This window comes from Oncorhynchus tshawytscha, linkage group LG02 (genome assembly GCF_018296145.1).
Source record: "Oncorhynchus tshawytscha isolate Ot180627B linkage group LG02, Otsh_v2.0, whole genome shotgun sequence".
Lineage (NCBI taxonomy): Eukaryota > Metazoa > Chordata > Actinopteri > Salmoniformes > Salmonidae > Oncorhynchus > Oncorhynchus tshawytscha.
The window spans coordinates 27,362,055-27,381,224 of record NC_056430.1 but is presented as its reverse complement, the minus strand read 5'-3'; the positions used below and the strand labels follow the sequence as shown (position 1 = coordinate 27,381,224).

General features: G+C 42.1%; 2 protein-coding genes across 4 annotated transcripts; one reads left to right on the top strand and one right to left on the bottom strand.

Annotated features, from left to right (window-relative positions):
* Positions 1-4,294: 4,294 nt before the first annotated feature.
* klhdc7a (kelch domain containing 7A) lies at positions 4,295-8,017 on the top strand. Its single transcript, XM_024379304.2, has one exon. It carries the CDS (start codon positions 4,451-4,453, stop codon positions 6,806-6,808), a length of 2,358 nt encoding a protein of 785 aa, XP_024235072.1. The 5' UTR covers positions 4,295-4,450; the 3' UTR covers positions 6,809-8,017.
* A 76-nt stretch (positions 8,018-8,093) lies between these two features.
* Positions 8,094-18,788, bottom strand: LOC112218480 (uncharacterized protein C1orf158). Of its 3 annotated transcripts, XM_042296010.1 has the most exons (8): positions 18,446-18,788; positions 12,992-13,076; positions 12,299-12,394; positions 12,032-12,095; positions 10,454-11,916; positions 9,736-9,846; positions 9,350-9,524; positions 8,094-8,968 (listed from the first exon to the last, which is right to left on the bottom strand). In XM_042296010.1, the coding sequence occupies exons 5-8, from the start codon at positions 10,583-10,585 to the stop codon at positions 8,688-8,690; spliced, it is 699 nt and encodes a 232-aa protein (XP_042151944.1). In that variant the 5' UTR covers positions 10,586-11,916; positions 12,032-12,095; positions 12,299-12,394; positions 12,992-13,076; positions 18,446-18,788; the 3' UTR covers positions 8,094-8,687. The 3 variants fall into 3 exon arrangements, with proteins under 3 accessions (XP_042151944.1, XP_024235085.1, XP_042151943.1); XM_024379317.2 differs by lacking the exon at positions 12,299-12,394; XM_042296009.1 differs by lacking the exons at positions 12,299-12,394; positions 18,446-18,788 and adding an exon at positions 16,158-16,439.
* Positions 18,789-19,170: the final 382 nt, after the last annotated feature.

Sequence of the window (19,170 nt, the reverse complement as noted above, 5' to 3'; positions counted from 1 at the left end):
AGTAACACTTTTTTTCTTTCCTATTTACTCAGAAATTGATAGAGTTAGGGCCACCATATTTTATGACAAACGTATATATGTCCTCTACCATTAGAAAGTGTCATTTCATTTCTAGGTTAATTGAGTTGAAACGAAATAAGTCGAAAACTGAACTATCGCAAATGTACTTTTGTACCTACCGGTGGGGCTGAAGAAACACAGGCTTGGGATGGAAGTAACGGCAGGCGAGAAGTACATGTTTATTATTTGTAATGCTCATTACTTTCAACAAATGTACTATAATCCATCATTTCATGTTTGTGTTGATTCAATAAATAAGGTTATAGGTTTGATATTTAAGAAAATGAACCATGAGTATTTTGCCAATATTTTGCCTTATAATATTAAGCAGACTAAAATGGATCACATAATAGCTATATTAACCATAATGTTCTCATCTCACTTTAATAGGAATGTAGTAAGAGATGTTTTTTCAAAATGTTCATTGACTATTCCAGCTTAGCCTTACCAATGTTACTTCCGCACCGCCCCTCTCTCTTGTAACTTCTCCCTGGCTTGCATCCAAGACTACCAACAATTTCAAACTTAAGCTGTCATTTAGTCACTAGTATTGGTTAAGACAATAAAATGTGTTTGTAACCTTAAAAAATGAAACACAACTACAACAACAAAAAACACTTCCAGATCTTTTTATTCATTTTTTTTTCGCTCAATAAAATTGGCGGAGAGCACAGATATGAGGGCTTGTGTGGATAAAAGGCCAGAGACCAATTCTTGTCCCAGTCCACCCTTGAGTACAATGCACATTCAATTGTTTTAGAGATGAGTGCTGAGTAGCTAGGGAACAGTATGAGGGGAGGATATGAATGATAACTATCTTTTCAGTATTGTGTATTTGGATTCAAGAGGCACGTCATACTTTTCTTGTTCTTTTTTTAGAAAACAGCTCCAAAAGCTATGATGAATGCATTAGGAAATGTGTATATTGTCTGTAATTTTACTGCCTAAGTAAAATGCACATCATTACTTTGTTTACAAAATGATAAAGTCTGTGAGTTCAGGATATACTAATTTGTTTTCCTGATCATGTTTTTTAGAGTCCACCTGAGGAAACGATGTATCCAGTCTCTAACTTACAAAAAGTACATATGTACAGTGCATTCAGAATGTATTCAGACCCCTTGACCTTTTCCACATTTTGTTACGTTACTGCCATATTCTAATATGGATTAAATCGGGGGGGTTTCAACCATTAACGTACACACAATATCCAATAATGACAAAGCAAAAACAGGTTGTTAGAAATGTTTGCAAATGTAATAAACTAAACTAACTGTAAATACCACATTTACATAGGTATCCAAAACCCTTTACTCAGTACTTTGTTGAAGCACCTTTGGCAACAATTACAGCCTTGAGTCTTCTTGGGTATGATGCTACAAGCTTGGCATACCTGTTTTTGGGGAGTTTCTCCCATTCTTCTCTGCAGATCCTCTCAAGCTATGTCAGGTTGGATGGGGAGCGTCACTACACAGCTATTTTCAGGTCTCTCCAGAGATGTTAGATCGGGTTCAAGTCTTTGCTCTGGCTGGGCCACTCAAGGACATTCAGAGACTTGTCCCGAAGCCACTCCTGCATTGTCTTGGCTGTGTGTTTAGGGTCGTTGTCCTGTTGGAAGGTGAACCTTTTCCCCAGTCAGAGGTCCTGGGTGCTCTGGAGCAGGTTTTCATCAAGGATCTCTCTGTAGTTTGCTTCGTTCATCATTCTCTCGATCTTGACTAGTCTCCCAGTCCCTGCCACTGAAAAATATCCCCACAGTATGATGCTGCCACCACCATGCTTCACCATAGGGATGGTGCCAGGTTTCCTTCAGACGTGATACTTGGCATTCAGGCCAAAGTGTTCAATCTTGGTTTCATCAGACCAAAGAATCTTGTTTCTCATGGTCTGAGAGTGCCTTTTGGCAAACTCCAAATAGGCTGTTGTGCCTATTACTGAGGAGTGGCTGAGGAGTGGCCACTCTACCATAAAGGTCTGATTGGTAGAGTGTTGCAGAGATGGTTGTCCTTCTGGAAGGTTCTCCCATTTCCACAGAGGAACTCTGGAGCTTTGTTAGAGTGACCATCTGGTTCTTGGTCACCTCCTTGACCAAGGCCCTTCTCCCCCGATAGCTCTGTTTTGTAGGGCAGCTCTAGAAAGAGTTTTGGTGGTTCCAAACGTCTTCCATTTAAGAATCACTGTTTTCTTGCTGCAGCAATGTTTTGGTACCCTTGGTTTTTGCTCTGACATGCAGTGTAAACTGTTGGACCTGATATAGACAGGTGTGTGCTATTTCAAATCATGTCCAATCAATTGCATTTACCACAGGTGGACTCCAATCAAGTTGTAGAAACATCTCAAGGATGATTAATGGAAACAGGATGCACCTGAGCTCAATTTCAAGTCTCATAGCAAAGGGTCTGAATACTTATATAAATAATGTGTTTTTTTAATACATTTTCAAAAATGTCTAAAAACCTGTTTCTGCTTTGTCATTACGGGGTATAGTGGGTAGATTGATAAAGATTTTTTTTTTATTTCATACATTTTTAGAATAAGGCTGTAACAACAAAATGTGGAAAAAGGGAAGGGTCTGAATAATTTCAGAATGCACTGTATGTGGATGTTCATTGAAGGCCCATCTATGATAAAAGAGATAGTGGACCAAATAAAAGCACACATCCTGGCTCTATTGTGTTTGTGTCGTGTTCCGGATATTTGTAGGGCATGCATATCTGATGGCCAACAGAGGAAATATATGTAATCATGCTTGTAATGTATGCAATATATATTTTTCACAAGTAGATAACAAAATACACATATACACATCAATTGCTTTATCTTTTCACACGTCAGTGCTAAACTTGTAATCAGAATGGCCTTTTATGGCAATTACGCCCTCTGATAGTCATGTATAGCTATCGAGTTCACTTTCCCCTCATCCTATCTTATCTTAATCTATTACACACTCCACCTATCCTCCAAAAAGAACCCTTATGGTTATATGGTTGACCTAAAATAGTTGTGGCTGTTTAAACTGTTTACATTTCCCATTTCCTGTCCATATCTTATCACAATATCATTTCACAGGAGGAGAAGAGGTGAAAGTGTCTCCATACAACACTGCACATGCTGGCAATCATTTTGTTCTGCAGTGCTCCTGAATGGTACACCTGAGATGGCGGAGGCAGTGAGGAGGATGAGCTGCCTTTGTGTGACACCAGTGAATTATTCACGACTAACCACGCCGGCTGAATCCAGATCCCTTTATGGGCATCTGGAGCCTATGCTATCAGATGGCCAAATAGTGTCTATGTCACAGAGGACACCGGTCAAATGGCTCCCTGCAGGACACACCTCCCTGAGATCATCGCATCGCTGCCGGCCCAGCTCTTTGTTATGACCCTGGCCTCGGTCAAGCGTGTCGTTATCGGCAACACAAATTACAATTTGACAGCTTAACTGCAGTGACTGAGTGACAGGACTCAGGCGTGACAGAGATGTATGTATTGTATGTCAACGCAGTCTATAAATATGGATGATATTGTCAGATTCATACAGTCAACATTCCTTTTTGGCATTGAGGCTCTGTCTTACAGTACGTGTTCATAACGGTGTGTGATAGAAATGCACTTACCCAGTCATTGTTTTTAGAAGTCTGTGCTTAAATGTATAGTTCATTTCTATAAGAACATGATCCCTGGCCTCTTTTCCTGTTGTAGCTGAGCCAAAACCAATGTGTTGTATAGTGTGTTGTATAGTGAAAGATATTTCATCTTTAGTTTTGTCTGTGCAAACAACTGTATCCTGGTCATGATGTCCTTAAATGTGACCAATCAGCCTTTCCCACGCCTTAGTCAAACCACGTCTTCAGCAGACAGCAGCCTGTCATGTGTTTGAACTGGATCATTATTTTCTTGTTGACATAGGTCTGAAATAGAGACATATGATCCAGGCCACTCCTACAAATACAGTCATGTAAAAGTTAGGCTCAACAGCACTATAGTCTGAATCTGTGTTTAACCTTGTGGTGATATAGTTTCCAAATTGTTCAAACACTTAATTAAACCACTCAGTAAACAACATGATAAACTAATTTTGTGATGAGACAACAAATGTAAATATGTACACTGGAACTATCTAAGTATGACTGTTCTCTACGACATAGTGAAGGCCAGAGCAAACATGATCACCTGTTGCAGGTGGAATGTGACCGCTGCCCCGCCCCAGCAGCGAGAGATGCAAATAGTGTTGGTATCAGTTTACAAGTTGTCCAGAGAGAAGAGAGAGAACAGACACAGTCATCAGACCTCTACAGCCTGTAGGTTACCAGCTACCATTGGCTAAGATGCACTGAAAAGAAATACCCAGACAAAAAGGTTGTTCACCTTGGCAACTCCTCCGTTTAGTCATGCCCATAGCAGATCTGCTGGGTGTCCAGTTCGACATGCAACTGCTGGGGAAGCTGACGTGTTCCGTGGCCGCTGTTCTGCTCATCTCCTGGGCTTACAGGTTCTACAGCTCCAGGGGTACAGCAGCTAAACCCCAGCTCTATGTGAGGCCTCCTCCAGACAGGCCCACTGAAGCACCCATTGGAACCTGTCTGAACTGCAAGATGGAACTGCGAGCTCCAAGCACAGTCAAACATGACACAAGAAGTGATGGGGACAAACAGCCCGGCCACTCACAGAGTGATGACCTGACACCTGACAAGACCAATACAGGGACAGGGGAAGGAAAAGTGACCCAGACTGAAGAAGCAGGCAAGTTCACAAACACTAAGGAAATGGCTGCATTGCAGGAGGAATCGAATGTAGAGGAGGACAACAGCTTGGAGTTGGAGGAAGATTTCCCCGTGTTTGTTGAGGAGGCTGAGATTAAGACCAATAATTGTATGTTTGGATCCATCTTGAAACTCCCTGATCCTAATGACAGTGGGCTGGCCAGCCCATCAGGCCGTCGATCCCCTTGCTTTCTGCAGAGGCTGGAGGGCAGTGTGGGGCTGGGTGTCGGCAGAGAGCTGCGGCAGGACCTGGGGCTTCAGGGGGCCTACTCCAGCTTTCTCTCCAAGGCAGAGATCACAGTGGAGGATGCCAACCTTGTGATGGAAGGACCTGGGGACCAGAGCATTGTGCGGGGAAAGATCTATGAATACTTTGTGGAATCTTCCTCTCACTCCATCACAGACTCCATATTGGGTCAGTTTGAGGGGAATTCACTGGACTCACAGTCTGTGAAATTTGGAAGCCGTGGCAGCAGCCTCACTGAGCCTCCCTCGTCCCTAAGCCCCATCATCATGCGTGATCTGGTTTTGCCACAGAGTCCTGATGAGAGGCCGTTCTCCCCAGTTAGTCCGGAGCCCACATCTCCCATCAAGCCGGGTCTTATACGCAAGGAGAGCTACCTCACAGCGGCTGAACATTCAGAACTCCTGATCACCTCTCTGATACCCAGAGCCTCGACCCAGCTGAGGCCCCACTCTCAGGCCTATTCATCAGGGGATCCCAGCCCTGTCAGTCCCCTCAGTCCCACAACAAACACCAGGGGCCCCAGTGCATGGGAGAAGCCCAGCCTAGAAACCATAGCTGGGGCTAGATTTGTAAATCTGCCTCAAGAAAACATGGGCAGCTCAGAGTTGGAGAGCTTAAAGGCCAAACTTGATTTGGGCAACTGCATGGAGGTGCTGGAGCTGTCTAAGAAGCATGGGCAGGCCCCTCTGCAGCAGGCAGCCCTCAGAGTGATGTCTGACAACTACTTCCAGGTCCTCAGGGACCCAGGTCTGTATGGGATGCTGAGAGCAGGCGAGCGGGATGAGATTCAGAAACAGCGCATGAGAGGAAGGCAGTTCTTAGTGGCAGCCAACATGGTCCCTCAGGACTGGGTGGGGAGTAGTCCTCAAGGGACAAAAACAGAGCAGCGAGCCACCAACAAGCCATCCAGTGGTCTCTACTGCTATGATGATTATATAGACAGCTGGCACCCATTGTGTCCCATCCCGCAGGAAGTCATCTCCAAAGGCTGTGCCGTGTGCACTATGGACAACTACTTATTTGTAGCAGTGGGGGGCTGCCAGCAGGGCGCAGACAGAGAGATGAAACCTTCCAAGAGAGTGTTCTGCTACAACCCTGTAACGTCCATTTGGAAAGAGATCAGTCCTATGAATGAGTCCAGGCCCCACTGCAAACTGGCAGCCCTGCAGGGCTGCATCTATGCCATCGGAGGGGAGTGTCTGTCTACCGTAGAGCGCTATGACCCCCGCTCTGACAGATGGACTTTTGTGGCCCCACTGCCCAATGATACATTTGCTGTGGCCCATCATGTCACGGTGTGCAATGGGGAACTCTTTGTTCTAGGGGGAACACTGAGATACACACTGTTGCGCTACAACCCAAAAACCAATGTGTGGAGGAAAAGCGCAATAACGGGAAGCAAAATGAGGACCACCGAGATAGTGGGAGTAGGAAACTTTCTGTATCGATTTGATGTCAACCCACAGCTAGGCATCAGTGTGTACCGCTACCACACCGTGGCACGACTATGGTATGAATGCTGCACCAAACGCCTCGCCCACTGCCCTGCCTTTCAGTGTGTTGTTGTGGACGACACCATCTACTGCATATGCCACCAGTTCACCATGAGGTTCCTGGCTGATGAGATCTCTCCGAGCTTCATAGCGGATGATTTGAGTGTCCTCACTGCAGCTAAGGGCATCCTTTTCCCCTTTGTTCTCTCACTTCCTGATAAGAAAGCTCTCCAGACCAGTGTGTGACCAGGAATGATTCTCCTCAGCACAGACAAGGACAGAGCAGTGAGGGAGTATCTCGTGTTTTTATGCACCCAGGCCATTTTCATAGCTGAGAGTGTCCTACTGGGAAGCACAGCTATCTTAATCAGAGGCAATGAAAGTAAAATATTAACGCCATTAATGGTAATTAGACTACTGCTTGTTTAGATTTATTCAGGGTGTACTGCCATAGAAACTCCATGTTTTTGCTGCTTGTTCTTTTCATTTCCCTCCTCCCTTGCACTACAGAGTTACTTCTAAATCATGCAAATATAAAAATAATTAATCAACAAGTCTTAAGTTAATTCACTCAACCATAATGCTTTGAAGTACTGGGTTGATATGATAATAATCCATCACAGAGGGCATCTGTGTAGGGTACAAACATTACTCACACAGGACTGGACTCAATACAATTATCCACAGTTGGTCTGTAAATATGACACAATGTAGAAGGTTGTGACAGAGCATAATGTACTGTATGTGAGCTTCAATAAACAAAAGTCAATGCTACTTTTGAATCTCTTCTAAGATTGGAGTATAGTATTCACCTGTTTTCTTCTGCTGTTGTTTTCAACATTGTTGATATTAGAAGTTATTAATGCACCAACATAATGAATGACTGTGATGAAAGTACTCTTGATTTTCTAAACAAATATTTATCGTTACATTTGTACAATATTAATCAGCAGAAGAAAGAAATATGCAAAAATAATAAAAAACTGAAAGCAGTTCAGCATTGTGTTGGCAGTTAAGTCATGTTGTTGAATCATGATTTAAATGAAATATGTTTTCCTTCCAGACAGTGACTGATTTTCAATGATAAGTCATCAACAATTTAACAAACAGAGCTCTGCTGTGTGATGTGTCGTGTCTGACTGTAGAGTAAATCAATGAATTTGTAGGATGATAGATGTGGCAGTTAATTGATGTGTTGCATAATTACCACAACAATATACATGTTTGAATGAATGTTTAAATGTCTAATAGTTTTTTCATTCAAATCGAGTTGTCTCACAAAGAGCAATCATTGACTAAGAATAATTGAGTGGCACGACACCCTTGTCTGGGATTCCATTGTGTGACATGTCGCTATAGCGCCATCATGTGGTCTGACTAACCAAACATACAAAGGAGTAATTGATAACACTTGGATCTACCCACATTTTCTGACTCACACAAAAATCAACTTGAGTATTGAAATGAGTAACGGAGAGGCGGGCAGAGGGCTGCACTAGCTGAGGCAGCAGGAGAATAGAGACACAGATGGTTGACCATCAAACACATAAGCATCTTTTATTCCTCCTAATTAAACACTTTGATTCCCTGTAATTAAACACCTAATGGAATGGGAGTTAGACAGGTCCCCTCAGAGTTTGCCTTGCATCACTCATTGCTCCTGATATGGACACCCAGGTCAGCTCTGACATCAACACTCTCTTTGATTTCCAAAGCATCTAGGCTAGGGTATTTGGTATTTTGGTATTTTATTAGGATCCCCATTAGCTGTTGCGAAGGCAGCAGCTACTCTTCCTGTCTACACAAAACATGAAACATCACATAATACAAAACATTAATAGACAAGAACGGCAAATATCGAAACAGTGAATTGAAAATATTAAGTGCAAGGAAAATAATTAGCATGTGATTATCCTAAATGTTCAGATGTGTTTTGCGGACACTCCTTCCTTCCTGCACACACACACACACAGCCTAGATTTCAAGAGATTATAATGAGACTCCTGTTTAATTTTCTACATATTTTGATATCCCATATGTTCTGCTTCATTTAATTTTTCATGCCTTGGAGCACGGAGTATCGAAACAGCGTGTGAGGCGCCATCTCAGGGCCCGAGCTCTGTGTCTACACAACAGACAGGGGAGGGAGGAGGCTGGCGGAGACTGAGTTCTCTGGGACCTGTCTGCAGGGCCGTTGTTTCAGATCCATGTCCTTGTTGATTCGATTGGCAGGATGGAGCTTACTGGAGTGGACTCGTGGCACACTGGCGAAGCGGGGCTGGCAGAAAGCACTGAGTGGGTACTTCTGGTACGCTGACCTATACACACTCAGCGCAGGGAGGGGGGACTGCTGCTGGTCCAGACGGACCTGTCTAGACTCCACCAGGCCAAAGTTAGTTGGAGGTGCTGGAAGGGAGAAGGGAGGGAGAGAGAGAGAGAGGGCTCAGCTGTTACAGTGCTGCAGTCATTAATTATATCTGTGACAGATTTGGAACAATCCAAGGCCATTTATTCTGCCTGAACTTTAATTGTTGAACACTGCATCTTTGTTCTTCCCGGTTTTTCTTTACTTGAGACTAGTTTGTAATTACAGCTGACATGTTTCTGTGCCACAGTCAAGTAAATACAAGCTTTTTATAATTCAAACATACTGTGCGATGATTTTTTACCATATACAAGTGGGTTTGTCAAACCAAGGTGCTCTGTTCCGTATGGGTTTTGCACTCAAAACTTGGTGGAACCAATGCTTTAGAAAGGGGTTATTCTAATGTTGACTTCCTTTCTTACCCAAGCTTGGGTGGTCAGACTTCTCTGGCGTCCACGCCAGCCTGTCTGGATGCCAGGAACGCAAAGGAGGCAGGGTGGAGGTGCCCTGGCGCCCATACATCTCATCATAGAGGGTGACCAGGTAATGGGAGGGCAGCGTGCCATGGTGGGAGAGAAGCAGCTTAGCGGGAAGGCCCTGGAACGTAACGCAACCCACTATTCTACTGGCCATCCATTGCTTTAAAAACAATGGCAGATTGCACACTGTTTCTTTGATTGATTAGCTCATTACCTCTGGGGATACGAATAATCTAGGTTTAGATTTTGTTCTAACAGACTTTTAGGCCTAACTTGAATGGCATTTTGCTAATGCTAATGATATCATGATCATGCTGTGTAAGACTGACCTCAGCTTTCCGCAGCGCCTCTCGTCTGAGGATGACGTCTGGCCGGTGGTCCCACTGTGGCTGGTAGTCTGCACGGTTGGTGCTGTTGGCTGTCTTACACTCTCGAGTGAACTGTCTTGGACAGACAGGGTAAATAGACAGGAAGAGGAGGAGGGGGTGAGAGGAGGAGAGGAGGGATTGCTCAGCCACTTAAGCATGAGCTCAGCAAAGCTCACACTTCACCATCGATCCATGCTGTTGTACAGTATTTCTAAAGACATCCCTCTAGTCAGATCCTGAAGCAGCAGCCCGCGGCCCTGCCTGGCGTCAATGCAATTAGACTGCCTCTTGAGTCTCTCACACTGGGAGTCTGTGCTGATGTAGCTTAACTGAAGCCCTCTAATTATTTTTGTATAGATTTGCAAACCGACAGAGAAGCAGCAGAACCATTGGAAACCAGCCATTGAACTAGTTTGTTGAAGATCTTTGGCTACAGAAAGCAGGAGGTACAGCACATTCTCACACTCAGTGCAGGTTTTTCTTGTGAGAATCTCATTTGGATCGAAAGAAAAGGCTGCTGTACCCACGCTTTGCTGTAATTAAAACTCTTAATAATGACTTTTGATGACTCTTGCCAAATGTTGCATTATTTGATGAATTGGCAACATTCATCACAGGCAATGCATGATAGCAACAGCAATTAATTGAAAATCCCAAAATAAATGATTAAAAACCATACCTGAAACTTCTCTTCCACCCAGTTGCCAATAAGAACATTGTTTGCATACTTCTGCTCTATTCTCCAGCCAGGTTGGGTCCATTTATCATAACTCTTTTCCTGATTTCCCATACTGTATGTGGTACTGCACATGGTGTCACATACGTCCGATTAAGAGCTGGTTTAGTCCTAATATTAGAGCATAGTTAGATCAAACAGAACGGATGATGGTGCATTTCACCTGCTCTCATTGTGACATAGGAAGAGGAAGCTCGGTTGCTATGGATACAGCAAACATTCTGTGACTGAAACAGAATAGTGGAACAGTAGTGGAGGCAAACTGAATGCAAATGACCTGCATTGTGATAACACTTGCAGTACTTTAGAATGGTACTGTATTTTTGAATGTCAGAGAATTCTGCAGCAGTTAACATATAGCTCATACATGCAACACACGTCTTCATTTAAATCATAATGAACATAATTGGATACATCTTTCTGTATAAATGAAAAATGAATGACTTAATAACAGGTTAAAATAAGAGTAAAACATGCTCTAAGTTGTGTAGGAGTTTATTAGCTTTGCCTGTAAACAGAACAAAGTCACTTGCCAGGAACATGAAAAATCTAACCTCGAAATAATCCCTATATAATTTTAATCCAAACACCAGACATTAACATCGATTTGATCAGTTTAGTGTTTCTCAAAGCGTTTTTACGTAGTTTAAAGTTCTATCTACAGCCCACGTTGCAGATGGGAAAGTTAACCAGCCTATTTTTTTATTCCATTAGTCTAAGGAAGCGGTCTGGCATGTGATGCCATGTGACTTCCAGTTCCAGGTCCAGCAGCCACTTCCTGTAAAGGATCCCAACATCCCTCAGCATGTCGTACACACAGGTCAGGATAAAGGCCGGTGGGGTCAGACGAATAACAGTGTTATCCTCCAGGAGCGGGGACACCGGATCCAGACGGTCTTTGATTTTGTGGTACACCTCTGTTGTAATCAACGCTGAGTGTACATGCTGGCGGTGGCACCGCACCCTACACTCAGGAGGGAGGTGTTCTGGGGAGAACCACTCCTTGAAGGCCAGCCTCATCTCAGCAGGGATGTGGTTCCCCTCCAGCACATCCTGGCACACTGATGTGTCCCCGTTGAGATACTGCAGGAAGTAGAATGCCATCCGGCCACAGAACAATATGGGCACAGCATGATTCTGCTGGTATGAAGGCAGGTTGAAATCTGCCATCTGCAAAACTGGGTAGATGAGGACCTGGGCACAGGGAGACAGCAGATGTCCATTCTTTCTCTTGGCCAGACGCTGTCACAGTATGGCTGCCAGGTTTCCCCCAGCACTATCACCCCCGACTGCCACTCTTCCTGGGTCCACCCCGAACTCTGCCTCTGCCACAGACAGGAAGTGACACATTGCAGTCTCAGTCATCCAGCTGAGTGGGATACTGATGTTCAGGGATAAGCCGGTATCTAAAGAGGGTACAAAAAGGAGCAACATGTCTTTGACAACTTCACAGCCCTTTTCACTGTATTGATCTGCTTTGGAAGCACATTTTGAGTCAGTGAGTCAGAAAGTAAAAGTTACCCAACAGAAACCACTGTGGTTTCAGCCTCTTTGGCAATGTGCCTGCAGACCTCACTTGCAGTATCTGATCACAAGAAACAGAACATAGTGTTAGACTAGAGTAAACAGAGAATAATGCTTTTCTTTTTTTATATATAAGCAGGCCCCTATTGTAAGATAAATATGCAACATTATCTAGACATCAGGTTTTTCTTAGGTCATCTACAAGTCTATGCTAGGTAAAGCTCCACCTTATCTCAGTTCACTGGTCATGATGGCAACACCCACCCGTAGCACACGCTCCAGCAGGTGTATCTCACTAATCATCACTAAAGCCAAAACCTCGTTTGGCCGCCTTTCCTTCCAGTTCTCTGCTGCCTGTGACTGGAACGAATTGCAAAAATCTCAGAAGTTGGAGACTTTTATCTCCCTCACCAACTTTAAACATTTGCTATCTGAGCAGCTAACCGATCGCTGCAGCTGTACATAGTCAATCGTTATATAGCCCACCCAATTTACCTACCTCATCCCCATACTGTTTTTATTTTATTTACTTTTCTGCTCTTTTGTACACCAGTATATCTACCTGCATATGTTCATCTGATCATTTATCACTCCAGTGTTAATCTGCTAAATTGTAATTATTCACTCCTATGGCCTATTTATTGCCTACCTCCTCATGCCTTTTGCACACAATGTATATAGATTATTTTTTTCTACTATGTTATTGACTTGTTTATTGTTTACTCCATGTGTAACTCTGTGTTGTTGTCTGTTCACACTGCTATGCTTTATCTTGGCCAGGTCGCAGTTGCAAATGAGAAATGGTTCTCAACTAGCCTACCTGGTTAAATAAAGGTGAAATATATATATATATTTTTTTTTTGAATAACCTAAAGCCCATCCTCCACCATTGATATACACCAGGCCCTTCCTCAGGCCCAGTGAGCCAGCTGTGGGCTCATACACTCTGACTGGCACCTCAGAGAAGGTGAGTTCCGTCACATGTAGTATAGGGGGAACTGGTCTCCAGGAACCGTCTTCTGAACCACCTGGGGAACCTGACCTGATGACAGACGAACTTAGATATAAGGTTAACATGAACCATTGTGAAGTGAAATATTTTCCAATTGCCACAATATAGCTTTGCTTTTCTTGTTGCTTGCACACTAAGCAACAATGAATGCAACAACATAATGAATAACCAGTGACACAGTTAAGGTTTTACCAGAAGGTGGACTAAAGTACAGTACTGTGAAAACTCTGCTTGAGTGTCCTTACCCGAACAATGACTGACTTTTTGTCATTTATTGTTCTCTTATCAACACCATTGAAATTTATCAGTGGTTAGTGTACATTGAAAGGACAAACATCTTTTAAAAGAGCTGAGTTCTCTTTTTAATAGTATTCAAGTATGAGGATGTTTTTCTTTTCACCAAGGAATACATTAAATCAATTATTTTTTCAGAGACTTGAACGTGATTTGACTGCAGAAAACATAAAATAATAAGCACTAACAATTCCATAGATAGATACACACCACAATTGCTATGCCAACAAACATGCCATGAACTACATGTAGTTTCCCTCGATTTGCAACCCCTTGAGGAATGTCTGAATTCATCAGCTCAGAACACAGTAGACCAATTCCCAGGCTGAAATCAAGGCAGCAAAGCCAATTATTAAAATTGCAGTGATGATGTCCATGGTGCTTCTAGTGTGATCCCAGGTAGGCTACAGTAGAAATAGCTAAGTCATTAGGTATGCATGTTTTATCCAGCTGCTTTGGTTTTATTTGCCCCTCCTACATCTTTGTGTACACCCTGCTCTGACCTTGTTCTATCTAAGTGACTTTGAGTGGCAGTAACAAAGCGACATTCATTATTTTATTCCATGTATTTTATGGACTCAAGCAATTAGATACATTTAACACATATTTCACAATTAGCTATTTTTATGAATATACAGTCTCTTAATTTGTATAAACACAGGATAGAAATTAATACATTTTTAATGTACTTTAAAAAATGAAAACTGCTTTCACATTTATTGTGAAGCAGAGGATCTGAACTTTCACTGTTCATCTGTAGATGGCAGTGATGGCTTGAGTGATAGCAGACCATGTTCCCTAGTCTAGACAAGTGGCAACAAAATGCATGCTATTTGGAATTGAAAACATATAAATGTGTTGTTGTTTACAAAACTATTGATGTTCATTATAATTCAGAATAAAATATAAAATATATACAGTACCAGTCAAAAGTTTGGACACACGTCTTCAGTTCAAGGGATTTTCTTTGTTTTTACTATTTTCTACACTGTAGAATAATAGTGAAGACATCAAAACTAGGAAAAAACACATATGGAATAAAGTAGTAACCCAAAAAGTTTTAAAGTTTTAGATTTTATGTTCTTCAAAGTAGCCACCCTTTGCCTTGATGACTGCTTTGCATATTCTCTCAACCAGCTTCATGAGGAATGCTTTTCCAACAGTCTTGAAGGAGTTCCCACATGTGCTGAGCACTTGTTGGCTGTTATTCCTTCACTCTGTGGTCCAATTCATCCCAAACCATCTCAATTGGGTTGAGGTTGGGTGATTGTTGAGGTCGGGTTACTGGCCAAATAGCCCTTACACCGCCTGGAGGTGTGTTTGGTATGGGATGGCGTATCGCTGCAGAACGCTGTGGTAGCCATGTTGATTAAGTGTGCCTTGAATTCTAATTGTAAATGGAATCAAAAATCTCAAATTTGGATTAATCAGACCAAAGGATAGATTTCCACTGGTCTAATGTCCATTGCTCATGTTTCTTGGCCCAAGCAAGTCTCTGATTCTTATTGGTGTCCTTTAGTAGTGGTTTCTTTGCAGAAATTTGACCATGAAGGCCTGATTCACAGTCTCCTCTGAACAGTTGATGTTGAGATGTGTCTGTTACTTGAATGCTGTGAAGCATTTATTTGAGCACCCCTACCATGTCACAACACAACTGATTGGTTCAAACGCATTAAGGAAATAAGTTCCACAAATGAACTTTTAACAAGGCACACCTGTTAATTGAAATGCATTCCAGACTACCTGTCACGCTCTGACCTTAGAGAGCTTTTTATGTCTCTATTTTGGTTTGGTCAGGGTGTGATTTGGGTGGGCATTCTATGTTAATTTTTCCATGTTTTGTATTTCTGTTTTGGCCGGGTATGGTTCTCAATCAGGGACAGCTGTCTATCGTTGTCTCTGATTTGAAACCATACATAGGCAGCCCTTTTCCCACCTGTCTTTGTGGGTAGTTGTCTTTGTTTGTTGGCACTATTGCCTTTAGCTTCACGGTTGTTTTTGGATTGTTTATTGTTGGCGTCATATAAATAAAGGAATATGTACGCTCACCACGCTGCACCTTGGTCCTCTTCATGCAACGGCCATGACACTACCTCATAATATAAAACATATTTTGATTTGTTTAACACGGTTTCTGTTACCTCATAATTCCATTTGTTTCATTTCATAGTTTAGATGTCATTACTATTATTCTACAATGTAGAAAATAGTAAAAATAAAAACTTGAATGAGTAGGTGTGTCCAAACTTTTGACTAGTACTGTATATATCTCTTATTTCAATGCCTTGTGATTGGTATTCTGTGAAATGTGCAAGAAAATGACAGCAACTGGAGCGGTGTTCTAAGACTAGCCAACCGTTTAGCTGTCAGAGTCTCAGCCTTCTGAGAATCTGAACCCAGTACAAAGCTCGCATTGTGAAGCTGTTCTTTCAACCAACCTATCACAGTTTCAGCAGCTATACCCAGTAAAAGTGACAAGGCCTGCGCCAAAAATAACATACTGGAATCTTGTCGGCAGCCCATGAATTCACTGGATTTGTTTAGAAGGTATTTATACAGGTCTCTATTTGCCACCTTGACAAATTTCTGGGACTGACCCATTTCTGTATTGTCACAGAGAAAGATGTATTGATATATCAATACATCAGGGGTCTTCAAAGTCCCCCATCTTCATTGTGAATACAATTAACTTATATCACATGAAGTAGTATGTAATTATGTCTGCCAGAATAATATAACCTAAAAGCTCATGGGAGTTTTACTTATTCTAACGTAGCAGGCATAAAGGAAATACCTGAAACTAGATTTCCTACATACTTTTCAGAGGAGGTTCTCTTCTGCACTGTTCAACGAATCCAGTAAATGTAGAGGAGTTAAGATGGAATGTCGCCTTGTTAACATCCAAAAGCAGAAGTTGCATCACAGGCTCTCTTTCCATTTCACTTGAAAACTGGAATAATCGTCTGGGGCTGTTTTTCAATGTTCAGGCCAGGCCCCTTAGCTCCTGTGAAGGGAAATCTTAATGGTACAGCATACAATGACATTCTAGACTATTCTGTGCTTCCAACTTTGTGGCAACCGTTTGGGGAAGGCCCTATCCTGTTTCAGCTTGACACTGCCCCCGTGCACAAAGCGAGGTCCATACAGAAATGGTTTGTCGAGATCGGTGTGGAAGAACTTGACTGGCCTGCACAGAGCCCTGACCTCAACCCCATCAAACATCTTTGGTGTGAATTGGAACGCTGACTGCGAGCCAGGCCTAATCGCCCAACATCAGTGCCTGACCTCACTAATGCACTTGTGGCTGAATAGAAGCAAGTCCCTGCAGAAATGTCTCAACATCTAGTGGAAAGCCTTCCCAGAAGAGTGGAGGCTGTTATAACAGCAAAGGCGGGACCAACTCCATATCAATATCAACTCCATATCATGCCTATGATTTTGGAATGAGATGTTCGATGAGCATACTTTTGGTCATGTAGTGTTTGTCATTATTAAGATTTGTTTTATTTTACTTTCAGCTCATTTCCAGAGATGTTTTGAGGGGTTGGACTAGGCCTCAATGTGGACTGCCATGGCCTACAAGCTAAAGGACTTTGTCAACCAACTGAAGCTAAAAGCAGAATAAAATAAATCAAATCAACATTTTTTTGTGCCAGATTATCTTTTCTAATACTATGGCAATGTTAAATAAGTCCCATGAAATACCCACACAACAAAACAATGAATAACCAATGAATAACCCATTAACATCCAATGGGAATATGAGTAATACAATGAAACCCCAATGATATTCTTGTTAATTGGATTCCAATGAGAGTACCATTACAATCTCATGGTTTTTAAGTGTTCATGGGGGGCTAATTCACAATGGGAATCCAATGTAATATTTCCAGTGAGAATTTTTCCTATGGGAATCCAATTTGAATTTTTCATAAGGGAATATCACGATCATGACACAACAAAAGGTGTTTTGTCGAGATCACAAGATCATTTTTTGGTGATCACGACATAACAAAAGGTGTTTTGTCGAGATCACGAGATAATCAAAAGTACCAAGCATCATTCATTCATTTGTTCAGATGCACGATAACCATTTAAGCCCTGAACGATGCCTGACAGGCAAACTCGTCTCCCAGCTTGCTATCTATGCTGGTTGTTAGCTTGCATAACTGATATGTGGCTGATCTGATTCAATATCAGCCTCAGAGCTTGATCAGATTCATTAGCAGTCTCAGCCACTCTGTAAATGTAAAACTTATCCATAAAACATGAAGTCTCTCTTACAATTATACACATATCTGTTATGCAAGCCAACAACCTGCATATACAACAAGCTATCTAGCTACCAAGACTAGCCAAGGTACAGTGCCTTCAGAAAGTATTCACACCCCTTTACTTTTTCTACATTTTTTTATGTTACAGCCTGAATTTCAAATGGATTAAAAAGAGATTGGTTTGTCACTGGTCTACACACAATACCCCATGATGTCAAAGTTGAATTATATTTTTCAAAATTTTACAAATGAATTAAAAATGAAAAGCTTAAATGTCTTGAATCAATATACTCAATATGAATCAAAGTATTCAATCCCTTTGTTATGGCAAGCCTAAATAAGTGTGGGGTGTGGCTGAAATAGCCGAATCCACTAACTTGAAGGGGTGTCCACATACTTCGGATAAACAGTGCCTTCGGAAAGTATTCAGACCCCTTCACCTTTTCCACATTTTGTTACGTTACAGCCTTATTCTAAAGTTATTTCAATTGTTTTTTCCTTCCTCAATCTACACACAATACCCCATAATGACAAAGCAAAAACAGGTTTTTAAGAATGTTTGATAATTTATTCAACGTAAAAAAAATCACATTTACATAAGTATTTAGACCCTTTACTCAGTACTTTGTTGAAGCACCTTTGGCAGCGATTACAGCATTGAGCATTGTAAGATGGCGCCGGAGAAGAAGGCAGACGTCTTACCTGCCCCAAGCCGATTGTGTTTTTTTGATTGTTTATAACTTATTCTTTTACTTATTTTGTACATAATGTTGCCGCTACCGTCTCTTATGACCAAAAATAACTTCTAGACATCAGGACTGTGTTACTCACCACGGACTAGCAGAATCGTTTTTTTCCTTTCATGAACCTGACGATCCCGATGCGAAGGATATACTGCTTCCTTCAGGAACAGGCCCCGATCTCCGTGATCTGCATGAAGAGGAGGCGGGCTGCCTTCTGAGAATTCGTAGGCGATCGAATAAACCCCCACTTTCCTCCATTCTGCTAGCAAACGTGCAATCTTTGGAGAATAAAATCACAGAGTTACGCGGGAGATTAAACTTCCAATGGGACATTAAAATCTTAACATCTTATGCTTCACAGTCGTGGCTGAACGACGACAATATCAACATACAGCTGGCTGGTTATACGATGTACTGCAGGATAGAACAGCACTGTCTGGTAAGACAAGGGGCTGCGGTCTATGTATTTTTGTAAACAACAGTTGGTGCACAATATCTAAGGAAGTCTCGAGCTATTGCTCGCCTGAGATAGAGTATGTCATGATAAACTGTAGACCACACTACCTACTGAAAGAGTTTTCATCTGTATTGTTTGTAGCTGTTTACATACCACCACAGTCAGAGGCTGGCAATAAGATAGCATTGAACGAGCTGTATTCCGCCATAAGCAAACAAGAAAATGCTCACCCAAAGGCAGCGCTCCTAGTAGCCGGGGACTTTAATGCAGGGAAATTGAAATCTGTTTATTTCTATCAGCAGGTTAAATGTGCAACCAGAGGAAAAATAACTCTGGACCACCAATACTCCACATAC

Coding starts and splice junctions, on each gene's coding strand:
- klhdc7a (XM_024379304.2), top strand. CDS start 4,451: ATGCCCATAGCAGATCTGCTGGGTGTCCAGTTCGACATGCAACTGCTG.
- LOC112218480 (XM_042296010.1), bottom strand. CDS start 10,585: ATGTGCAGTACCACATACAGTATGGGAAATCAGGAAAAGAGTTATGAT. Junction 9,525..9,735: donor AGGCGCTGCGGAAAGCTGAG/GTCAGTCTTACA, acceptor GTTACGTTCCAG/GGCCTTCCCGCTAAGCTGCT. Junction 8,969..9,349: donor GTCTGACCACCCAAGCTTGG/GTAAGAAAGGAA, acceptor TCTCCCTTCCAG/CACCTCCAACTAACTTTGGC.